General features: G+C 42.0%; 1 protein-coding gene across 4 annotated transcripts in view; it reads right to left on the bottom strand.

Moving 5' to 3' along the window:
• ddx46 (DEAD (Asp-Glu-Ala-Asp) box polypeptide 46) overlaps nucleotides 1-14107 on the bottom strand; it is a 69487-nt gene that overhangs the window by 8292 nt on the left and 47088 nt on the right. For 2 of the 4 annotated variants that reach the window (XM_041193460.1, XM_041193462.1), the window contains 6 exons: nucleotides 13604-13768; nucleotides 7797-7959; nucleotides 6517-6710; nucleotides 6277-6414; nucleotides 5927-6076; nucleotides 5543-5719 (listed from right to left, as the gene is read on the bottom strand). In XM_041193460.1, coding sequence (XP_041049394.1) covers nucleotides 5543-5719; nucleotides 5927-6076; nucleotides 6277-6414; nucleotides 6517-6710; nucleotides 7797-7959; nucleotides 13604-13768 — 987 coding nt within the window. The remainder of the gene's footprint in view (nucleotides 1-5542; nucleotides 5720-5926; nucleotides 6077-6276; nucleotides 6415-6516; nucleotides 6711-7796; nucleotides 7960-13603; nucleotides 13769-14107) is intronic. The other 2 variants (XM_041193461.1, XM_041193463.1) reach the window with 1 other exon arrangement.

Genomic DNA, 14107 nt, shown 5'->3' with positions numbered 1-14107 from the left:
GTACCTTTGCTTACTTGAAACTGTGTATGAAGTTCTGCCAGCAATCACATATGCTAATTGATTTAAGACTCTGACCTCTGGTTCATAGCTAGCAACTGAGCAAAATTAAAAACCACAGTGGAAACTCTTTTACACAACAAACCTCATCCACTGAGTTTCACACAGATTCTAATTCCAGTATCTATCTGACATCACAGAAATATTAAATTAGCTGCTAATCCACGTAAAATAGCTTAGTCTATGAAGAACCATTAAAACTAATTTTACAATTATTCTTTTGTATAACTTGGTTTTGTACGAAGTTCCAAACTTCAATTTTATGACACATACAGTCAAATTTTACAAGTTATTAGCTAATATTTCATACTAAAAATCTGCTCAACTCTGAGTTTATCTTAAAGTAGGTATAATAGCATTTCAGTGATGCTATTTCTAGAGAGGGCAATGTAAAATTTTCCTTCATAGATATGTAGTCTCCAAAAGAAACAGAACCGTCTTCAAAACCTAGTTGCTAATTTGTTTATGCACATTTTTGTGACAGTGCCAATGTAGTTTTATTTTATTACAGTCAGAAATCACACCTGAAGGTAAAAGTTGCTGAATAATTTGAAAAACACTCTCTTACTTGCATGGTAATACTACCAAAAATAGCAATTTCATCAAGAGATAAAATTTACTTAAGATCAAATAATCAATTTGCCACATTATAAAAATGAAGTGGCAAACATGCGCAACAAAAATTAACTGGAGAAAGGGAGCAGGTCATAGAAATTGGAACAAACATGCGAGAAGGGTGTCACCTAGACCAATGCCTATCTCCTATCACTTAGAAGTACTTAGCTCCAGGGCAATACTGGCTGGAGAGAAAAAAATAAGTTACCAAGCTTGAAAAAAATATTGCTGTTTGTATCTTCAGTCTATATTTATGTGAGATGTTACCCCAATACTAAGCATTTAAAAAGACAATTAAACTGCCTTTAATTATTGACAACTCAAATGCTTGGATAACCAACTAAGTAGAATTATAGGACTAGTTTACTTAATTTAATAAATAAACTGCACTGTCAAAAAGCAATCTGAGGGACTAAGTCCTATTCTCTCTATGAATGGATACATTAAGTCAGATTGATCATGTGAAGACAGAACACCTCTTGAGCAAAATAAAGGCAAAATATTGCGGATGCCGGAAATCTAAAACAAAAACAAAAAGTGCTGGAAAAACTCAGCAGGCCTGATAGCATCTGTGGAGAGAAAGATAGTGTTAACGTTTTGAGTCCGTGTGACTCTTCAGAACTAAAGAGAAGTAAAAATATGGTGAAATATATACTGTTTAAGGGGGGTGGGGCAGGTGAAGCTGGATAGGCGGCCGGTGATAGGTGGAAGCAAAGGAGAGATTGCAAAAGATGTCACAAACAAAAGGTCGAAGGGGTGTTGATGGTGGTGATACTGCCTAAAGGAGATGCTAATGGTGACATTAAGAGTAGAAAGCAGAATGAGCAAGTGACAGATAACCCGAGTGGGGGAAGGGGATGGTGTGGGAAGAAAGGTCGAAATAGGCTAAAAGGTGGGGATAAAGCAATGAATAAAAATGGAAATAAACTTTAAAAATAATAATAATAATAAAAATAGGTGGGGAAAAATATATAAATAAAAATTAATAAATAAATTTTGAAAAAAGGGGATCAAAAAGGGGCGAGGATGGAGGATAGAGTACATGGTCTGAAGCTGTTGAGCTCTATGGGCAGAATTTTCTGCCTGCCGGGTGGGTGGGCCTGACCCAATCTCTGGTGGGCAGGGAGCCGATCCCTGCCGGAGAGGTGGGCCCCACCGCCATTTTATGTGGTCGGGCCAATTAAGACCCGCCCAGCGTGACATCCAGTGGGAAGCGCTATGCGCTTCCTGTGCGGGCGGGGGGCGATTCCCCAAAAGCGAGAGTATGCTCTTTTGCGCAAGCGCACATCTCCCTGAAGCTAAGTGCTGCCTTAGGGAGATTGCTAACAGTTTTAAAAACATTAAACATAGAAAAAAAAAATCCTTACCATGTCCCCCTCATGTGACAATGAGATGGGACATGTTCATAAATTACACTAAAACTTTATTAAACTTTTTAAATGCCTACATGAAATCTCATCCTGCCGGTGGATGAGGTTTCATGTTTTTTCTGAAGCCCGCCAGGGCTCCTAGCCTGCCCACCAACCTTAAGTTTGGTTGGGCAGGTCCTTTAATTGTTTCAATGATCCTGTCAATGGCCTCAGTTGGCCATTGACAGGTTGGCGGGCCCGCAGTTGATTTTGCTGTGCCCCCGCCTTCCTGAAAATTTAAATGGGGTGGGATGACGCGGGACCCCGCCTCCTTCTTGCCGACGGCAAAATTCAGCCCAATGTTAAGTCCGGAAGGCTGTAAAGTGCCTAATCGGAAGATGAGGTCCTGTTTTTCCAGTTTGCGTTGAGCTTCATTGGAACACTGCAGCAGGCCAAGGGTGGACATGTGGGTAGGAGGGTAGGGCGGTATGTTGAAATGGCAAGCGACAGGAAGATCTGGGTCACGCTTGCGGACAGACCGAAGGTATTCCACAAAACGGTCATCCAGTCAGTGTTTGGTCTCGCCAATGTAGAGGAGATAGCATTGGGAGCAGCGAATGCAGTAGACCAAATTGAGGGAAGTGCAAGTGAAGCGCTGCATGGGTAGGTGCCGTGGGAGGGGGTTGAAGTGTTGGGAGTGGTGGAGGAGTGGACCAGGGTGTCCCGGAGGTAATGGTCCCTACGGAATGCTGACGGAAGGAGGGGGGACTGGTGGTGTGAAGGGAAGATGTGTTTGGTAGTGGCATCATGCTGGAGTTGGCAGAAGTGGTGGAGGATGATCCTTTGAATGCAGAGGCTGGTGGGGTCAATAGTGGGGACAAGGGGGACCCTATCATGGTTCTGGGAGGGAGAGGAAGGTGTGAGGGCAGAGGCGCGGGAGATAGGTCAGACAGGGCCCTGTCCACCACCATGGGTGGGAAACCTCGGTTAAGGAAGAGATGTCAGAAACACTGTCTTGGAAAATGGCATCATCGGAACAAATGCAACGGAGGCGAAGGAACTGAGAGAATGGGATGAAGTCTTTACAGGAAGCAGTGTGTAAGGAGCTGTAGTCGAGGTAGCTGTGGGTGTCAGTGGGCTTGTAATGAATATTGGTGGACAGTCTATCACCAGAAATTGAGACTGAGAGATCAAGGAAGGGAAGGGGAGTGTCAGTGATGGACCATGTGAAAGTAATGGAGGGGTGGAAATTGGAAGCAAAAGTTATACATTTTTCCAGGTCCAGATGAGGGCATGAAGCGGCACTGAAACAGTCGTCGATGTACTGGAGAAAGAGTTGTAGGAGGGGGCCTGAGTAAGGTTGGAACATGGAATGTTCCACATACCCAATAAAGAAACTGGCATAACTGGGGCCCATGCAGGTACCCATAGCCACACCTTTTATTTGGAGGAAGTGAGAGGAGTTTAAGGAGAAATTGTTCAGTGTGAGAACAAGTTCAGCCAGACGGAGGAGAGTAGTGGTAGATGGGGATTGTTCGGACCTCTGCTCGAGGAAGAGGCGGAGAACCATCAGACCATCCTGGTGGGGGATGGAGGTGTAGAGAGATCGGACGTCCAGTGAGAAGAGAAGGCGGTTGGGGGCAGGGAACTGGAAATTGTTGATATAATGTAGGATGTCAGAGGAATCACGGATGTAGGTGGGAAGGGAGTGGACAAGGGGAGAGAGAATGGAGTCAAGATAGCGAGAAATGAGTTCCGTGGGGCAGGAACATGCTGACACGGTCGGTCTACCAGGGCAGTCCCGTTTGTGGATTTTGGGGAGGAGGTAGAAGTGGGCTGTCCGAGGTTGGGAGACTATGAGGTTGGAAGCTGTGGAAGGAAGATCTCCAGAGATGAGATGAGGTTAGTGACAGTCCTGGAAACAATAGCTTGATGTTCGGTGGTGGGGTCATGGTCCAGGGGGAGGTAGGAGGAAGTGTCTGAGAGTTGGCGCGCAGCCTCTGTAAGGTAGAGGGCAGTACGCCAGAAAACAACAGCACCACCCTTGTCGGCAGGTTTGCTAACAAAGTCAGGGTTGGGCCTGAGAGAACGCAGTGCAGCAAGTTCAGAAGGAGAGAGATTAGAGTGGATGAGAGGAGCAGAGAAATTGAGACAGCCGATGTCATGTCAACAGTTAGCAATGAAAAGATCAAGGGCAGGTAAGAGGCCAGAGGGAGGAGTCCAGGTGGAGGGAGAATATTGGAGGTGGGTGAAAGGATCCGTTGAATGGAGGGAGGACTCCTGCCCAAAGAAGTCAGCATGGAGGCGAAGGTGGCGAAAGAAGAGTTCAGCATCGTGCCGAGCCCAGAATTCATTGAGGTGAGAGTGAAAGGCTATGAAACTGAGTCCTTTGCTGAGTACTGAACATTCAGCATCAGAGAGGGGAAGGTCAGGGGATATAGTGAAAACACGGCAGGGATTAGAAGAAGGGATGGGGTCAGAGGGATGAGAAGGGTGAAGGGTCCTGGGTAGGGGTTGGTATCAATGAGTTGTTGGAGCTTACGTTCCTTAGCATCTGAAAGAAAGAGGCGAAGTTTCTTGTTAAGGCGTCAGATGAGAAGAAAAATAAAATGAAACTGGGAGAAAAGACAGCTTTGAGATAGGGTGAGTCGGTGCTGTTGGAGGGAGAGGTCGAGTGCGTTCATATGGCGGCGCATGGCATTGAGCGTGGATCTCAGGATGCGGCGAGAACGGCTGTCCAAGGAGTGTTGTATGTCCCGGAGATACCTGTAATCCTGGGTGGATTCGAAACATGAGGGATGGAACTTGAGTTGGAATCCAGGTGGAGTAATTCGGAGATGGAGACAGAGACAGTCACTGAGGAAGGAAATATGGCTGTGAAAGCGAGTTTTCGTAAACACCTTGTTAAGCACTAGGAGGGAAAGCAATGAAGGTGAACAGGGCAAAAGAGACAAGCGGAAATCCTGTCAGAAAGAAGAGCAGTGCTTCTTCAAGGTAGGTATTCCTGGAAGAGAAGTGGCAATCAATTAAACACTAAGATAAAGGCAAATACTGCGGATGCTGGAAATCTGAAATAAAAACAAGAAGTGCTGGAAAAACTCAGCAGGTCTGACAACATCTGTGGAGAGAAAGGCAAAGTTAACGTTTTGAGTCTGTATGACTCTTCTTCAGAACTGAAGAGAAGTAAAAATATGGTGAAATATATGCTGTTTAAGGGGGGTGGGACAGGTGAGCAAAACCTGTAGGGTTAGATTTTATGTGGTGCTGAAGGAAACGTTCGATCAGAGTCAGGATTCCCACTCTGGAAACAATCCTATCAATGCATTCCCTTCTCTCATCTTGCAAACTTAATTATAAACATTGCTACCGCTGTAGTGTTGTTTTATACTTGGATAATAATTTCCCATCCCAATTCATTTTAGATAAAATAACTATAAGCATTCAGTAAACTCACAAAGTTATGCTGAATCACATTAGTTTCAAACTAGTTAACATTCCACTGGTTCACATTAGACATCTATTACCTGAGCTTCTGCACCAAGATTCTTCTGAGCATTGATCTTCAATGCCAACCTCTTAGCAATCTCTAGTTTCTCTGCATTACCAGCAGATGGCACTGGAACATTAGCAGCTCCTGGCATTGCCATGTCCTTCACGCGCTTCTTGGAATTAAACATGCTCTCAATCTGTTCATCAATCTGAAAAAAATCAAATGTTACAGCAAATTACAGCAGAATAAAGTCATGAAATCAACAAGTAATTCAGATGTATTCGCTGCTATAAATCATCAGTAATGACGAAATTCAAATATGATACCAAGGTAACTTAACAGAAATGTGCATGACAGCCTTTGTCCCAAATCCCGAAGCCTTATGCTCAGCTCACACACTATCGGCAATACTTACATCAACTGCAGTGTCCTCATCATCAGAATCCTGGAGACCCAGAGCAGCTTTCTGTAGTTTCTTTCTTTCGTTTGCTAGAACTTGTTCTGTTTCATCAAACTTAAAGCCTTTTCCAGAGAAGCCACTAGACTTTTTAATAGTTTTCCCTTCCTTAGAAACACAAAAGAAAATAAATGGTTAACAAAATTAATGTGGTTATTCCTTATTACATAATTCTAAAATTAGGTTAAATTCAAACAGCATTTCTATATTGCAAGAGTATTAATATTCAAATATTTACATTTTCATATAAAAGGCAAAAGGACAATGCTTGGACCCAATCATGCAACTCAATAACAACTACTACTTACTGCTTTTTGTTGTTCTTTGAAGTCATCCCACAATTTTTCCAGCTCGAGTGGAACAGCATTTCCTGATAATTCTAAGGCCTTAATTATATCCCCTGCATAACGGACTTGATCTTCAGTAATGAAAGTATAGGCATAACCCTACAAAACAACAGATGGCTACTGACAAATTGCAACTGTATTTAATCAAATCTAAAACAGAGTACTTCAATGATCCAAGATCATTTTCTGTGCATTACTCACTTTGTTACCAGCTCTTCCAGTACGTCCTACTCGATGTACATAATCTTCATAGTGGTTGGGACAACTGTAGTTGATAACAAGAATCAACTGTTTGACATCCAGTCCTCGTGCTGCTACTGATGTTGCCACAAGCAATCGGCACACTCCTGTCTTAAAATCATTGATTATACTGTCACGGTCATATTGATCAATGCCTGCAACAAAATAATTTAAAATTTCTGCTGTCAGAAATAAGAGATAGCAATTAGGAAGAAAAAGTGTCCTTATGACAGTGTCAGGTAAAAAATACAACTGAGAACCAAGCGGGATACAGAGGGTTCGGAGGGGAGGTGAAGAAGCAAATAAGAGAAGCAAAGAGGAATTATGAGAAAAGACTAGCAGCCAATGTAAAGGGGGATCCCAAAGTCTTCTATTGGCACATAAGTAGTAAGAGGCTGGTAAAAGGAGGAGTAGGACTGACTAGGGATCAAAAAGGGGATTTACACATGGGCCAGAATTTTTCACTCGTCGGGCGGGTGCATGCCCAACCTGAACAAGTGCAAAATGATGAGCGATATTTCGATCGGTGGGTGCGCGCGTGAGTGGGCAGCATGCCCGCTGACAATTAACAGGCCTATTCAGGCCATTAAAGTGCCAATTAAATTAAATTTTTCGTTGCCTGTCCAATCCTATGGTTGGCAGGCAAGCGAAAAGGCCAAGCGGCCTTTGGATTTTTTAGGAAACCACAAAGACGGGTGGGATGAGGTTTCCAACTGCAATTAGAAATTAAATAAAAATTTTAACGTTTCATTAATAACATATCCCTGCTCATATGACAGACTTACATGTGGGGACAAGTTTTTTTTAAACATTTGAAAAGTCTTATTTTCCATTTTTTAAATCTTCAACTTCCTGAGGAAGCTCTGTGTCTCAGGGAGCTTTCATTGCACGTATTTGCACGCTTGCACTCCTTAATTGGTCCACGAGCGTGAAATCGTGGTCACGGCCCGACTGTGGGCAGCGGTTGGTTTCCCAACCGCTCCCGCTCGCCCCCGCCCGATGAGGACAAAATTCTGCCCATGGAGACAAGGTGCATGGCTAAGGTGTTAACTGAATGCTTTGCATCTGTCTTTACCAAGGAAGCAGACACTACCGAGGCCACGGTGATAGAGGAGGAAACTTGTCACTAGATGAGTTCAAAATTGATAGGAGGGAGTGTTGGGTAAACTGTCAGTACTTAAAGTTAACAAGGCGCTGGGACTGGATGAGATGCATCCAAGGATATGTATTCTCCACTGTACCTCCGTGTAATGACATGCAGGGGTAGGCTGCCCTCATCAGATCCTTCAATAAACCATCAGCATGCTCTTGCTTGTCCACAAACACTATAACAGAGCCATTTTCTTGGTAATGACCTAAGAGTTCCAACAACTTCAAAAACTTGTTCTCCTCCTCTATGACAATCTGTGGGGATAAAAGCAAAAATAATGCAGAATTATAATTTTAGTTATTTTCATTATATATGTTCTTGGTCTACGAATTATAGTTAATGACAAGATTGACCAAACGATCCTCCTCCATTGTCCTGCTCAGTGAGATTACCCTCAAGGATTTGCCTTTGGCCGCCTCCTCATCCTCATATACATACTGGCCCATGACAACATCATCGGAAGACATGCAGTTAGGTTCCACGTGTATGCTGATGACACTCAGTTCTGCCTTTCCACCATCTGCCCAACATCTGGTCTTGGATGCAACTCAATTTATTCCAACTAACCACTGGGAGGACTGAAGCCATCATCTTTGGTCCCATCAAACTCTGTACCCTTGCCATAAATTCCACCCCAGTCCCACGCACCACCAAACTCCCCCTGTCTCAGGCTGTTCACAATCTCGGTGACCCCCGAGTTATGCTTCTAAATTCCTAAGCTCTCCATCACAAAGACCAACTTCTATAACATTGCACATTTCCCCTCACCTTAGCCCACCTGTTGCTGAAACTCTCATACATGCTTCAGTCACTTCTAAACTTCAAAACAAAATGTAAAAAAAAAAAAATTCTCTGTAACATGACTAAATTTATCCCCTGAGTTTTCTTTTATGCTTTTTAATTTTAGTTCAAGATCTCAGCTTGTCTTAAAATCCTGAGACGCTGTTGCATAGTGTTACTTCAAAGAAGTTGCACAGAGCATCTTATACTGCAGTGGAGGTGCATTCTGTGCATGTGCCATTTGCAGAAGTTTGCAGTATTCAATTTGTGCATCAGCATGAATTGAAGTAAAAAGACATATCTCCTCATCCTGTGAGGAAATGGATTTCCTTATTATTTCCAAAAGACAAAAACTGGAGACAGAATTCTGAGTTTTATTTCAGGTAAGGACATTTAAATTTATTATTTTTTTAATTCATTGTTCACATTGTAACACCTGTTACAGCAGCTCTGATTTCCTTATTGATGGATAGAAATGTGATTTTTGAATAAAGACCTGTGAGGTTGGTTTCTATCTCTATGACAGATAGCTGTTTCGTCTCTTTATTTTAGTCAAAAAAAAAACAATTTTAAAAATCTCTCCATCTCTCCCCTTAAAGAATTTTCAGCTTGGGGGCTTTTTTTGAAATCTAAAAACATGGAAACTGTACAAACATCAATTTTTGAGCAATCATAGTCATTTTTGTACTTTATGAAAATGTTATGTTTTTTAAAGACTTGTGAACTTATACAATTTAATCAGTATGTAATAAACATCTTAAATTAGGAATGTAAAAACACAAGAAAACAAGAAATAGGAACATCAGTAGACCATATGGCCCATCGAGCCTGCTCTGCCATTCAATATGATCATGGCTGATATTGGGCTTCAACTCCAAATCCCCGCCCACTCCCCATGTCTGCTGATACCCTGGAACACCAAAAATCTGTCTATCTCAGCCTTATATTCAATAATGGATCATCCACAACCTCTGGGGTCAAGAATTCTAATGATTCACAACCCTCTGAGTGATAACATTTCTCCTCTTCTCAGTCCTAAATGGTCGGGCCCTTATCCTGAGGCTGTGCTGGGCCACTCATGGCATTACTTGTGAACAGTTGGAGGTTTAATAAGAACATGGGTGTAATGTCACATGGTATTAACAGGAGCAGAAAACTGTTGCCCAACTTTGCCTTCCCTTCCCCTGACACCCAAAAATGTTCACAAACTTCTTTTCCAGGGCTTAACACTTGTGCAATCATGGGTGCCCCGTGTTTTAGATTCCCCGACCAGCGGATGCAATCTCCCAGCTTCTGCCTCATCATGCCCCTTCAGAATGTTGTAAGTACATATAAACATATGAAATAGGAGAAGTAGGCCATTCGGCCCTTTGAGCCTGCTCTGCCATTCAATAAGATCATGGCAGATCTGCTTGTGTTTTAGATTTCCACATTCCCATTTACCTCTGATAACCTTTGATTCCCTTGCCTAACAAGGATCTATCTACCTCTGCCTTAAAAATATTCAATGACCCTGCCTCCGCCGCCTTCAGAGGCAGAGAGTTCAAAAGTCATACAACCCTCAGAGAAAAAAATTCTCATTTCAGTCTTAAAAGGCAACCCCTAATTTTAAAACAATGCCCCCTAGTTCCGGACTCACTCACAAGAGGAAACATCTTTTCCACGTCCACCGTGTCAATACCGTTCAGGGTCTTATATATTTCAATTAAGTCACTCCTCACCCTTCTAAAGTCTAGTGGAAACAAGCCCAGTCTGTCTAACCTTTCTTCTTAAGACAACCCGCTCATTCCAGGTATCAATCTAATAAACCTCCTCTGAATCACCTCCAGCGCATTTACATCCTTCCTTAAATAAGGAGACCAAAACAAATATTTGAGATGAGGTTTTACCAATGCCCTGTATAACTGAAGCGTGACATCCTTACTTTTATGTTCAATTCCTCTCTTAATAAAGGATAGCATTCCATCTTAATTACTTGCTGTGCCTGCATACTAACTTTTTCTGACTCATGCAGCAGAACACCTGGATCCCTCTGCACCTCGGAATTCTGCAGCCATTCTCCATTTAAGTAATACTCTGCTTTTTTATTCTTTCCGCCAAAGTGAACTTCACATTTTCCTACATTATACTCCATCTGCCAGATTTTTCTCCACTCACTCAACCTATCTATACCCATCTGCAACATCCTTATGTCTGCTTCACAATATACTTTCCTGCCTTTGTGTCATCTGAAAAGCTAGCTACTATGCTTTCTCTCCCCTCATCTAAGTTATTGATACAAATCGTAAAAAGCTGAAGCCCCAGCACAGACCCCTGCAAGATTCCACTCATCACATTCTGTCGATCAGAAAAAGACCCATTTATGCATATTCTCTGTTTTCTGCCAGCCAGTCAATCTTTTATCCATGCTAATATGTTACCCCCCTACACTATGAGCTTTTATTTTCCACATGTGGCACCTAATCAAATACCTTCTGGAAATCCAAGAATGTCAACAGGCTCCCCTTTATCCACAGCGCATGTTACTCCTTCAAAGAACTCCAATAAATTGGTTAAAAGTAATTTCCCTTTTACAAAACTATGATGACTCTTCTCGATTATCTTAAGTTTCTCTAAGTGCCCATTTATAACCTCCTTAATAATCAATTCTAACACTTTCCCCAACGCAGACATCAAGCTAACTGGCCTACAGTTTCCTGTTTTCCGCCTCCCTCCCTTCTTGAAAAGAAGGGTTATATTTGCTACTTTCCAGTCTGATGAAATCTTTGCAGAATCTAAGGAATTTTGGAAAATTAACACCAACTCATCTACTACCTCATTAGCCATCTCTTTTAAGACCCAAGGATAAAGTCAACCAGGACCTGGAAACCTGTCAGCCCACAGCACTATCAGTTTGCTCAGTACCACTTCCCTAGTGATTGTAATTGTACCAAGTTCTCCTCTCCCTTCCATCTCCTGATTTACAGCTATTACTGGAATGTTTTTTGTATCCTCTATAGTGAAAACTGAAGCAAAATATTTGTTAATTTCATCCACCATTTCCTTATTGTCTACTATTAACTCCACATTGTCACTCTCTAGAGGACCAATACTCACTTTATTTGCTCTTTTCCTTTTTAAGTACCTGTAGAAACTCTTGCTATCTGTTTTTACATTTCTAGCTAGCTTCCTCTCATACTGTAATTTCTTTCTCCTGATTAACCTTTTAATCATTCTCTGCTGTTTTTTATATTCTGACCAATCATCTGACTGTCACTCATCTTTGTGCAGTTACATCCTTTTTCCTTAAGTTTGATGCTTTCCTTAACTTCTTTAGTTAACCACGGATGGTGGGTCCACCTCTTAAGAGTTTTCTTTATAGTAGGAATACATTTATTCTAAGTATTCTGAAATATCCCCATAAATGTCTGCTACTGCTTCTCTATTGATCTATCCCCAGCCTATTATCTCAGTTCACCAGCTAGCTCAACTTTCAAGCCCACATGGTTGCCCTTATTTAAGTTTAAAAAACTAGTCTTAGACCCACTCTTCTCCCTTTCAAATTGGACGTAAAATTCAATCATATTGTGGCTGTTGCTACCTCGGGTGCCTTCACTCTGAGGTCAATAATTAATGCTGTCGCATTACACAATACCAAGTCTAATATAGCCTGCTGCTCTAAAAAAAACTCTCAAAAGATTCTATGATCCAGTCTATGACTGCCAATCTTATTTTTCTAGTTTATAAGTAGATTAAAATCACCCATGATTATTTCTGTCCCTTTATCACAAGCACCCAATTTTTCTTCTTGTATATTTTGTCCTACATTATGGTTACTGTTACTATGGACCTGTAGATTATTCCCACTAATGACTTCTTTCCTCTATTCCTCATCTCCACCCAAACCGATTCTACATCCTGATTTCCTGAACCCAAAGTCATCTGTAAGTATTGCACCAAATGCCATCCTTGATCAACACTGCTACCCCTCCACCTTTACCTAGCTTCCTATTCTTTTTGAATATCATGTACCCCTCAATATTCGGGGTCAATCCTTGTCATCCTGCAGCCATGTCTCTGTAATGGCTATCAGATTATATTATTTACTTCAATGTGCGCTATCAATTTATTTACTTTGTTATGAATGCTTTTGCTTAGTAGTGAGCAAATTACCCTGAGAGCACTTCCCCTGATGAGTGTGGCTCCAACAATACTCAAAAAGCTCGACACCATCCAGGACAAAGCAGCCCTCTTGATTATAACAGCATCCATACCTTCAACATTCACGCTCTCCATCAGTGGCACACAGTGACAGTGGCATGAACTGTATACAAGATGCACTGCAGTAACTCACCAAGACTCCTTGAACAGCATCTTCCAAACTCATGACCTCTACCACTTAGAAGGACAATGCCAGCAGATGCATGGGGACACTACCATCTGCAAGTTCCTTTACAAGCCACACACCATCCTGACTTGGAACTATATTACTGTTCCTTTACTGTCGCTGGGTCAATCCTAGAACTCCCTTCCTAACAGCACCATGGGTGCACCTGCACCAGATGGACTGCATGGTTCAAGGTGGCAGCTCACCACCACCTTCTCATGGGCAATTCGGCATGGACAACAAATGCTGGCCTAGCCAGCAATGCTCAAATCTCATGAAAGAATACGAAAACTCCTATCCAGTTCTGGCTGCCATACTGCTGTGCATCACTTCCTCCCATTTCACGTCATTGTAAAGACAGTGGTCAAACCTTGGCCAGGTTTTCCCACCCCAGTTTATTATTTGATCTTCTGCAATCCACATTTGTCAAGATCAGTTCTGCTCATTATCAAGATTTTCCAACTTTGTTAGAAGTGGTACAGTGGCTTATCTTCACTTGAGATGCACCAATGCAATGGTGATAGTTTACTCATTATATGCGTAATGTCACAGAAAGAGAAATGTTTTACTTTGGCTAAGAAGCAACATTTAAAATACCAATACTAAATGCAATGGCCACAATAGCACCATCCATAAGAAATGAAAATTTCTTATCCAGGTTGTAGAGTTCTAGTTTGCAATGCAAAATCGTTCAGCCATGGAAATAAATTGCTTATCATATTGAGTGGGTTGCACTGTTGAACAACACCTACCACATGTTGCTCAACATCAGAGCAAACGACACTCCTACTGCCTACTTGCACTTCAATAGGTTTTGTTAGTATTCGTCGTGCTAGGGCCTCCATTGCTCTGGGGAACGTAGCAGAAAACATAACGGTTTGTCGGTCTGGTCGAATGTTTTCAACTATTCGCATTACCTATTAATAAACAAATAGAAACGGTTAATCTTTACAGTTTTTTGATTTTCAGTAACAAATATCAGAGGTAAATTGTAGTTCAGAAATAAGTTTGCACACAAACCATCTCATGAGGTCAACAGCATCACTAAAAGAGAGTGCTTCGCTGGAAAAATACTGCTGAGCTGCAGATGCCATTCTTCACCCCAGTATGACTCCTCTTCAGAGCTCTGAAGAAGAGTCACAGTGACTTGAAACGTTAACGCTGTTTCTCTCTCCACAGATGCTGCCATATCTGCTGAGCTTTTCCAGCATTTTCTATTTTATTTCAGATTTCCATTATCTGCAGTATTTTGCTTT

The sequence above is a fragment of the Carcharodon carcharias genome, chromosome 8 (assembly GCF_017639515.1).
Source record: "Carcharodon carcharias isolate sCarCar2 chromosome 8, sCarCar2.pri, whole genome shotgun sequence".
NCBI classification, from domain to species: domain Eukaryota; kingdom Metazoa; phylum Chordata; class Chondrichthyes; order Lamniformes; family Lamnidae; genus Carcharodon; species Carcharodon carcharias.
This window is presented reverse-complemented; position numbering and strand designations above follow the sequence as displayed.